At 42.5% G+C, this 10,159-nt stretch overlaps 1 protein-coding gene across 3 annotated transcripts; it reads left to right on the forward strand.

Annotated features, from left to right (window-relative positions):
* The first annotated feature begins 99 nt into the window (after nt 1-99).
* TFAM (transcription factor A, mitochondrial) lies at nt 100-9,082 on the forward strand. Of its 3 annotated transcripts, XM_075154107.1 has the most exons (7): nt 100-389; nt 532-668; nt 2,617-2,687; nt 4,336-4,485; nt 5,957-6,052; nt 7,085-7,141; nt 8,150-9,082. In XM_075154107.1, the coding sequence occupies exons 1-7, from the start codon at nt 115-117 to the stop codon at nt 8,366-8,368; spliced, it is 1,005 nt and encodes a 334-aa protein (XP_075010208.1). In that variant the 5' UTR covers nt 100-114; the 3' UTR covers nt 8,369-9,082. The 3 variants fall into 3 exon arrangements, with proteins under 3 accessions (XP_075010208.1, XP_075010209.1, XP_075010210.1); XM_075154108.1 differs by lacking the exon at nt 5,957-6,052; XM_075154109.1 differs by lacking the exons at nt 5,957-6,052; nt 7,085-7,141.
* The last annotated feature ends 1,077 nt before the right edge of the window (nt 9,083-10,159 follow it).

The following is a 10,159-nucleotide window of genomic DNA, read 5'->3' on the forward strand; positions in this document are numbered from 1 at the left end:
TGGCGAAGGGCGTGTGCCCCTCTGAAAGGCTGCTGTCCCGTGTAAACGGGCTGCGCGCCGTGACGGCGGGCGCTGCGGGGCGCCGGGCCCGGCTGCTTCTCCCGGAGGGGGGACATGGCGGCGGGGTCACCTTGCTCCCGCCCTCTCCCGCCGAAGGGGGCGGTGCCTCCACTCCTCGTCCCGCCCCTCGCGGCGCGTCACCGCCGCGGCAGCCAATCCCTTCGCCTCGCCGCGGGGAGGCCTGCGAAGGGCGGCCGCTCTCCCAGGGTGCCGTGCGGCGGCCGCGCGACCCCTGCGCGCGCAGGGGTGGCGGGCGGAGGCATGGCGGCGGCGCTGGCGCTGCTGGGCCGGGCCGCGGGCCTCGTCGCTGGCGCGCAGCGGCTCCTCAGGTGCGGGCGGGGCGGGACGGGGGGCGTCGGGGTGGGGGGGGGCGCCTCCTCGGCGGGCTGGGGCCTTCGGCCTCTCTCGCGCGGACGGCGGGCGTCCCGCGAGGCGCTGCGGCGGTCACTGGCGGTGCCGTTGTGTGCGCAGGGGCTGCGGCGTCGGCGGCTCGGCGGAGAGGTGCCTCTGCAGGGGGATCAGCTCGGATCAGCGCCCGAAGCGGCCTCTGACGGCCTACTTCCGTTTCCTGAAAGAAAACCATTCTGCTTTTAGGCAGAAAAACCCAGGTATGGGGTCTGAGGGGAACTGGGTGCGAGGGGACTCACGGTTGGCTCTGTGGTGCTTTTCGAAAGACAAAGCCTTGACGCGTCAGGTGCGCCAGGGGTTTTGTTGTCACTTCAGGTACACACGGTGTTTTCCCTCCAGAGTGTGTGATTTAAAAAGAAGGCTGGAACAAAGTATTGCTTTGAAAAACTAAACGTCGTGAAGTAACTCAAGTGCATTACCCTCATTTCACGAGACCAAAACCATCTTTTTATCCGTAGTATACCACAAGTAAATTCAGTATTGCCGTACTTAACCGCCTGTACATGCGTTAGCTTAGTCTTCTGTACTTAATAACTCAAAAAAGTGAACATTTGTGTGTAACTTTAAAAATCTTTGAAGAAAGAGCTCAGCTGAGCAATACATGTTAACAATGATCTGTGTTTTTCAGTTATTTTTAAATCTTTACGTACTTGAAGTATGCTATTGTTGATATAACGGGCTGTATATGATTTTATTTTGATGCTTACTAATTTAAAAACTATATGTGCTGGATTGCCTCAATGTATATGGGAGAAAAAGTGAATGTATTTAGAGGAAAATGGTTTTCTGTGGATATGTTTAATTTGTCGTCAAAAACTTCACTTATAGGCAATGCAGTTGCTCTTCTTGTCAGAGGGCAGCAAAATGGAAAGCTGCGCTGATTTCAAAAATACTGTTGAAATTAATGTTAAAATGTTTAAAGAACTATGGTCGCATGGGGCAGCCATGAGGAAAACTTAGGTAGGGAAAACCGTTTGCTCGGTAGTTCAAGAGTTCAACAGTCTGAAAGGTTGTGACACTGAACCTGCAGAGCTTATTGTAGTTATGTGCCATACCAGCGTTTTCCACGTGTTTCCAAAATTTGAATAATCTGCAAATAAAGGTACTGTATCTCATATGCAAATTGGGAATTTTGGGCTTTCTTGTTCCAATAGAGATAATGTTCAAAAATAACCTGATACTTTTTTTTTACTTTTATCGTTGGCAAAGCATTGTATTTTCAAAGGATTTAAGCTTGGTATACTTGAGCTAAAAACTCCCCATCTGTCTTGTTTTTTCCAGAATTCTGGAAGTCAGGTTACTGATAAGAGCTTAGTTCTGCTTTTCTACTGTTGAGATGGCTGAACTTTACATTTGAGGTGGGAGAGAGGAAGATCTATTTTTTCTGTTAGTGTGAAGCAGAGGGAAAGCCAGGAAAGGGTTTTTCAAGAAAAGAAAAGTTATATCCTCTTTCCAGCACCCTCGGGTTTTTTATTTGGGTTTGTTTTCTTTTTTTCCCCCTTCACAAATTCAGGTCTGCATGGAAACCTCATGAAATGACCATAGTGCAAGGGCCAGAGTTAAAGGCAGTCAGCTGAAAAACAAAGCAGATTCAAGTCGCTATCTGTAATTTTGTTTCTGGGAGAAGGAAATTACTTTTTCTTTAACCTTAATTCTATTGAATAATATTTAACTTTATTTTAATAAAGATCAGGCGTGTCTGCTATATCAGATGGATGAGGTCACATTACACTTGCTTTGAAGAATCCAGCAGACTCTTTTTGCCAAAAACTGAGAAATGGAAATTTTACTTTTGGTTTCTTCCCCAGCCCCCCTCCAAGTTCAGACCATCTTGCTATTGTGTAGAAAAGGATCCAGCTCAAAAGGAAAAAAAGAAACTGGTGGAGCGGTCATAGCTGTCTGTCTTGAGATGGTGCTTCAGTTTATAACTGCGTGTTTCATTTGCGTTTGAACCAAGAGCAGGGACTCTTCCCCCCAGATATTACAGTTCCCTTTAAGTGCCACAGTAAGTTAGTTTTATGAAAGGAGGAAAATATATTTGTACAGGAAAAAGATACTAGTGACAGCTTTCCTTGGGAAAAATTGAAGAAGCTTACTAAAGATACGATATGCATCTTTATTTTCTTGCTTTCTAATTTTAATGTACAGAAATGAACAATGTGGAGCTGGTTAAAAAAATAGCGAGTGCTTGGAAGGAGTTACCAGCATCACAGAAGCAGGTAAGTTTGTATCTTTGCCCTGTCTGTTCTGAACTCTATAGAGTCTTATTGGTTGTTTTCCTTGGTTTGGTGTCCTCTGTGGGTTTTTTGTTTAGTGTGTTGGGGTTTTTTTTGTTTGTTTTTTTTTAAAGAACAACAATAAAAAAGCACTTGCATACAATGTTTCAGACGGAAAAACAATTTTGAAGAGAATTGGGAGCTTTGAAGTATTCAGGGGATGATACTTTGATACTTCTACACCTGACCTTGCCTTTAGTATTTTTAATCTGTTGCCAGAGAAGTGACACAGCTCTTGCTCTGCGTGGCTGTAGGGCTGGAACCAAGATCTCATTTGTTTTTGAGTGGTAATTGTGTATGTGTGTGCATTACATGTATAGTAACATAAGTATTGTAAAGTTGTTCTGCTTTCATATGCATAAGCCAGGTGAAACCTCAGTCAATTTTGATGAAAGGACCAACTTTTTTTCCCGCTGATTAGATAGTAACCAGAGACCTAACTCAGAGGTAACTTTCTTTAAGTTTCATCTAGTCAACTTACTTTTTGTCATAGGTAGTGAAGTTTCTTTGGGAGTGGCAGTTTCGAGGGATAATGTAAAACAAGTCTATGAATTGCTAATCATTGCTGAATATAAGTGCCATTTATAGCAAAGTAATGATTGTTCTTCCTTGATTGCAGTTAGCAATTAGATCCAGTTAGGAACTAACTGCAGTTTTCTAGCTAAAGTAATACCTTTGTTCATAGAATTGAAGTGCTCTTATATCCCTTCTGGACTTCTCGCTCTATGTGCCTTAGTATAAAGTATGCCTTTCCATTTGTGTGTCTGAAATGGAGGACAGGATGGTGATTTTTCAGGTCTACCTGGATGCTTGGTAGCCTGGCTCAGCTCTTCTTGGTGCCCTGGTACCAAGGCCGTGATTTTGTGATGCCTCTGTACCTGGTTTTGGCCAGTGGAGGAATGTGTTTGGTGACTGGAGCACTTGTGTGCTGCAGTGGGTATACACGCTTTAAATAATCATTTCAGCCAGGCTTCGTCTTTTCCTCCTTGTATGGAAGATTGTTTTGCTTTGAGCTGCATCTGAAGAGTCATCCAATGTTATCAGATTAACTAAGATAATTCACAGGAAGAGCCCAGGTTTTGAACCTGAGTTCTTCTCAATCCATTCTGCTAATCAAACAGATCTGAAAATGCTACTTTACTTTAAAAATCTTTTGTTCCAGGGTAGTCTGTAATTTTTTTTTTTATTAGTAGGTTAGAAGTGTTAGCTTGTTTAATGGTCAAGTGCATGGAGCTCAGAAAGCAAGCTGTCTAAAGCTGGGAGGAGGTGGCAGGGTGGGATTAACAGGGCTTGCTTCTACAACCAGAGGAATACCAGACAATGCAGACTACTGAAATTCTCAGCAATAGCTCAGGTTTTTATAGAAGTATCTTTCCTACCTAGATGTAGGTTTGGGTTTTTGGTTTTTTTTGTTGTGGGGTTTGTTTTTGTTGGTTGGTTTTTTTTTTTTGTAAGTTGCAGTGATACTGAGATTGGAATATGTCAGAATTAGTGTCTTGAAAGGCCATTTACCTTTTTCAGTCATTTTAAAGGCACCATGCTTATCTCACTGAAAGCATCTGTTTAAGGTTGGTGATTGTTTGCGTTGTAGGTTTATGAGGAAGCTAGAAAGACAGACTGGCAACGGTATGAAGAGCAGTTGGCTGCATATAAAGCACAGCTAAGTCCAGCCCAGGCTGCAGCTTTGAGAGAAGAAAAGAGAAGACGACTGGCAAAAAGAAGATCGTTCAGGGCAAAAAGAGTAAGTATTTTGAAGTTCAAATTTCTTTTCTCTCAAGGAAACTGAAGTCTGTTTGTCTAGTATATAGAGCAGAGTCAAGGCATGTTTAGAAATATAAAAGCAACTCCTGGAATCAAAACAAAAAAAACAAACCACAAACCCAAAACAAAACAAAACTCCAAAAAACCCACAGACTAAAATACTGCTGGGGTTAGCAGTTATTTTAGTGGCTTTCCCTTTCCTGTGCTTGAAGACCAGAACTAGCACATATCTTTGCGCTCACAGGTAGCTTCTATATGCTTTTTTTTTTCCTATTCCTAAAGCTGCCTGAGGAATGATAGGTAATAAAAGACATTTGAACCAGCAACACTTTATTCGCTTGGGAAGACATCCAGAATTAGCTTTTCACAAACGCCTTGTGTCTGTTACTTCAGTGGCCCCTACAAGGCAGTAGCTGTTTGAAATAGCCTTTTTTCCTTCCTTTCTTTGGGTACTGCCACTTTGCTACCTGTGTAGCTGCTGACGTGTTGAATTAGGCCTGCATAGAGGCACGTCTGTTAGTGTCCCTTGTTGACTTACGTAGATCATCTTCCCTATTCCCTTTTAGCTGGTTTGTATATAAATCCTGAGAGACAGAACCATCTGTAAAGGTACAATATTATGGTTTGTCCAGTGGCAAAATCAGTTGAAGGAGTTACTTATTGCTTGTTCATTTCTGTGAATTAAACTGCTGGTGTGATGTTGTCCTAATTGGCAAAAGTGAAATTAATTTGGTTTAAAAGACCCCTACTTAGAGGTAAGTTTTTAATCCAAATGATTCTGCTGATCTTTTTTTGGAGTATGGCACCACAAGGCATGTAGCTGGCATACCTAATACCTAAGCAGATGTTAATTTGCAGCACCCAGGCTGCAGTGGGAATGTCTTGGGGCTGGAGAAAACAGCAAGTGTAATTGCATCCGTAACTTGCTGTACTTCCCCTCTCTCACCATCATCCCTGTAGGCAAAGCGTTCTGATAGCAGAAACCTAGTTCTGTTTCCCTGGAAATCTGCTGGTTCGGTTCCACCTTCTCACCTCCCACAGTTCGGTATCTGCCCTCCTCTCTGCAAGCGTACAGTATTTCACACCAGAGACCGAAGCCTTGTGAAGATAATAGAAAACTTGTCATCATGACTTTCTTACTGAGTGGAATTTGGTAACGGTCTTTGGTTTCTGGAAGTCTTAGCTGAAGTAAGAATCAGTTTTAAAGTGCCTTTTTTTTTTATGTCTGAAAATTCAAGTTGTTAGCTTTTCTTAATTTAGTGCAGCATTAGTCTTGACAAGTGGTGAGAATAACTAAAGCATCTTGATACACAGTCCAGTTTACAGAATAAAACACCAAAACATTAATTTGAGTCTGATTTTTGTATAAAATGTAAAGACAAATGGTAAGTTTAATTTTGGAAAAAATGCATACTTGGTAGATTGAATAACTTTTCTTGTTGTTTTTAAAGGAATTGACTGTTCTTGGAAAACCTAAAAGACCTCGTAGCGGCTTTAACATTTTTGTGTCAGAAAACTTTGAAGAAAGTGAGGGAGTTTCACCTGTGGTAAGCCAGGAAAGATTCTTCTTTAAAATAGATCGTTTGTATTCAGAACATCTGTTTTGGATTCTGTGACTTTCAGAGAAACTGTTCAGCAGTTCAGTATCTGGATTTTGGTTTCCTTAGGTTATTTTTTTTAGGCTGCTGTGATCTGGTTATACTGGTGGTGGCATGTCCTATATAAACTGCTGTCTGGGTATACAGACTTAAAATATATTTGCACTGTTTTTTGCACTTTGGTGTTACAGACTTTATCTGTTCCTTCTGTAAGGAGAGAATTCTACCTTTCTTTGTTTTGGTGTAGAAATACGTTAGTTTTTCAAATGGTTGTGGTGGTCTGCTACCGTTTCTGTAGTAGCGGTTATTGTACCTCCTGTAGCACAGTCGATGTTATGGAAATGCAAGAGTTCCTCAGCAAAGCCTGCAGTTCTGCACCAAACTGCGCTTTGGGGTGATTTAAGTTACGCTGGTGGATTACGGCACTTGAAGCACTGGAGACCTCCCCTGTATGCCTAGTATGTTCCTTACCCTATGCATTCAGTCAGTAAATCAGGACAGTGGAACTAGTTTTCCATGTATAAGGCAGGCATCTCCAGACAGCTGCGGCCCGGTTTGACACACGAATACTCCTGAAGTGGTACAAAGTTTCCCATGAACGTTGTTAATACTTGTGTGGGCTTGGCTTAAGTTAGGGCTTGGTTTAAATGAAACCAATATGCGGGGTGAGATGTAGTCATGTTGCTGTAAATCAGCTCAGGTGTTCTGTCTGCCTGCTTTCGCAGCAGGCTAAGTAACTTAAACTGCTTCGTGCTTATATTGTCTGTAAGTGTGGCTCAGATGATGCCCAGCAACTTGTTGAACCGCATCGTTTATTATTTACCTACGTTAAGAGGGTGGGGTATTAAGCCCGTGTGACTTTGTGCGTTTTTTACATTGGTTTGTACTTGGCTTTCAGTAGTGTGGCATTCATCTGTAACCCTCTGTGGTCAGTCTACTGTTAAAATAATCCTAATGTACTGCATATTCTATGTCCTGTAGGCAAAGCTGAAGCAATTATTTGATGCGTGGCGAAAAATGTCCAGTTCTCAAAAGCAGGTATGTTCAGTGGATTTTGATGAGGCTCTGATCTAATCGGAAAATTGACAAACTTGGGTCAAAATTAATAAATTCATACAAAATCTTGAACTCGGTTGTTCGAAATGTAATACTGAGGAAAATACTCTGAGATGGTATTTATGCGTCTTGAAAAAGATTGTCATTACTTTTATTCCAGTAGTGACCATTTCATTCACAGTGTTGATGAAATGTGAGTGAGTGGCATAGGATGGAAGTTCTGTATGCCTGGAAATGGGCGTTGAGTGGCATCTAGGGAAGAAAGTGGAATAATTTGCAACAATTTGATTTCCCCCCCCCCCCCCCCCCAATAATCTAGAATATTTTTAAATGCCAGCATAGTAGTTTGCTGCTAGTGGAAAGACTTGACAGGTAAAAGCACCAAATATGTACAAGTGATGTGCACACAGTAATTTATTAACTTTGGTTGTCTTGGGGATAGTTTTCTGCCAGCTTTCTCAGTGTATTGAAATATGAGCCTGCAGATAGGTATATGAAAATCAGAGTGGTGCTATACTGAAACCTGATCTAAACCTCCAGATTTTCAAGTATTCTGTATCTTACTGTCCTCCTGAATGCCCTTCTTCCAGATTGTTTTGAATGTGTACTTAGAACATGCACTAGGTTCATGTTTTTTCTGTAGAAAAAGAATTTGAAATAGTTGTGCAGAAATATCTATTCCTGTTCCTTGCATAAACCAGCTCTCTTAAATTAGTCCTCAAATAAAAAGCCTTAGCTGTTAGTAATACTGAATAAACTTCCTCTTCAGGAATGGCCATCTGTTGACATAACCATAATTCAATGGTAAGGTTTTGTATTTTTGTGCAAGTTTGATGTGTTTTGAATTTTCTGGAGGCGAAAGTGAACGCCTGGGATGCGCACTGCGCAGGTCTTGTAGTAAGTCACCTTGGTAGCCAAGGGAAGGGTGTGACATGGCGGTTATCCTGACAAAGCCCCTTCCCTGACTGTTGATACCTAATTTTCTTCCAGCCATACCTGCAGCTTGCTGAAGATGATAAGGTTCGGTACGAGAATGAAATGAAGTCGTGGGAAGCAAAAATGGTTGAACTCGGACGTGAAGACCTGATACGTTCCACAAAGCAAAGGCCAAAAAAGATAACTGCTGAAACTGCAAAGAAAGCTCAACCAGCCAAAGCTTCCTTACATGAAAAGAAGGCAAAATTGAAGTTGAAAAAATCGGAAGAATAAAATGGTTAAGTATTTTATATTTAATGCCCATTGGTTGTCATGTCTTTATCCTGCTGTGTTAATGCTGCAGTCAGCGTTACCACTGAAAGTTGGAAAACCCATGACGGGCCCACTGGAGAAGTAGAAAAGGTTGATCAGGTAAGAGAAGATTCGGTGTCTCTCGGAACTGACCGAAATAATCATTGCAGGTGTAGCCTGAACTGTACAATAACCGGTAAATCAAGCTGTGAATAGCGACACTCACTGACATCAGCAGAGCTCTCCAATAATGGTAGATAACAGCTAGCTTTTATAAGATATTTTTTATGAAAGCAAGAATATTCTACAATGTTACCATCTAAATTCTGTAAATAAGAGCTGAAATCTGAGTTAATGCTGCTGTGTTTTATTCCCCCCATGGTATTGGTAGTGAAGAGAGATGTTCTACATTTCAACAAAAGGCACAAGAAATGTAAAATACTAACTTTTATTTTATGCATCTGTCTTTTTGTACGTTTCAATCTGTGTATACCACTTATGTTGCATTTAATTAAAGACCATATGAGTTTTGTATGAACATATCTTTATTGGACTTTTATTCCATGGTTTTGTTTGGATACATGCAAACACTTTTGCCTTCCTGTTGTCACATTTGGGACAGCCTGGAAGGAAAAAAAAATGTGTGAACTCTTAGAACGTTGGGTTTTGATGTAATAAATACAGGTATTTTGAAGAGCTGCTTGTTTTTTTTTTTCCTGAGGTCTGTGCGTCTTCATGAAGAGTCTCATGGGTGTTTTGGAGCATCTGTATTTGTAGAAGGAAGGTGGATTTCATCCAGCCTGCAAGAACTGCATGACCCACAAAGCTTATTGTTTACCCATGGGAAGTGGAAGGCCAAATTGGAGTCTCTTGCCTTTTTTTTTTTTCTTTTTTTTTTTTTTAGTTTAATTTGCTGATGGTGTTGTCCCTCAAGTGGGGTTCGTTATGCAGTGTGCAATAAGCCAATCTCACACAGAGCTGAGATATGTTTATTTCATGTCTGTGCAGAGATGGGTCTAGGCGGTAACTCCATAAAGCTAGCACACATATGCAAAACAAGTCCTTATTTATATCTTAAAATCAGCTAACTACCGCCCATTCTACAAACAGGCTGGTTATTATAATTTTCTCGTTACCATTTCGCTTTGTCATTCTCAGCATTAACTACGCACATTCAGTGGGTAGGGGGATTGATGTGGTAGGGGGAGATTTCAGCAGTGGAGGTGTGGTTTTCATACTGTAATTAAAATTAAGTCAATCTAGGACATGTTCTTAGAGGAACTTGGCCTGATTTTTACAATTCGGAAGACATTTCCTTCGTCCTATGTTCAAGTTCACGACCATCTGTTCCTTTCATGTCCTATAAATCAATTTATCAATCTACGATGTTGTAACGGTTCCCACAGTATCTCAATTAAATACTTAGACGATTCAGCAGCTTCTTTAAATAACCCTGCTGCAATGGTAATGTATCGGAGCGCTCCCGGCTTTCCCTCGCAGCCCCCACACCGAGCTGGCAGGCCGGAGGGGAGCCTCTCGCTCGGAAGCGGGTTCCCAGCAGGTCAGCGCGTCCCTGAGGGAGGGCTGGGGGAAAGCGGCGGGCATGTGCCCCGCTCCCGCCCCGCTCCTCAGATTACCTCAGCGGGACAGCTCCCCTCCTGCCCGGGCCCCAGCCGGTTCCGCGCGCCCAGCCCCAACGCTCCCCTGACAGGGCTGACCCCGGCCCCGCCGCCTCCCGCCCCGCGCACGCGCCTGCCGCCCAGCTCTCGCGAG

The sequence above is a fragment of the Calonectris borealis genome, chromosome 7 (genome assembly GCF_964195595.1).
Source record: "Calonectris borealis chromosome 7, bCalBor7.hap1.2, whole genome shotgun sequence".
Taxonomy (NCBI): Eukaryota; Metazoa; Chordata; class Aves; order Procellariiformes; family Procellariidae; genus Calonectris; species Calonectris borealis.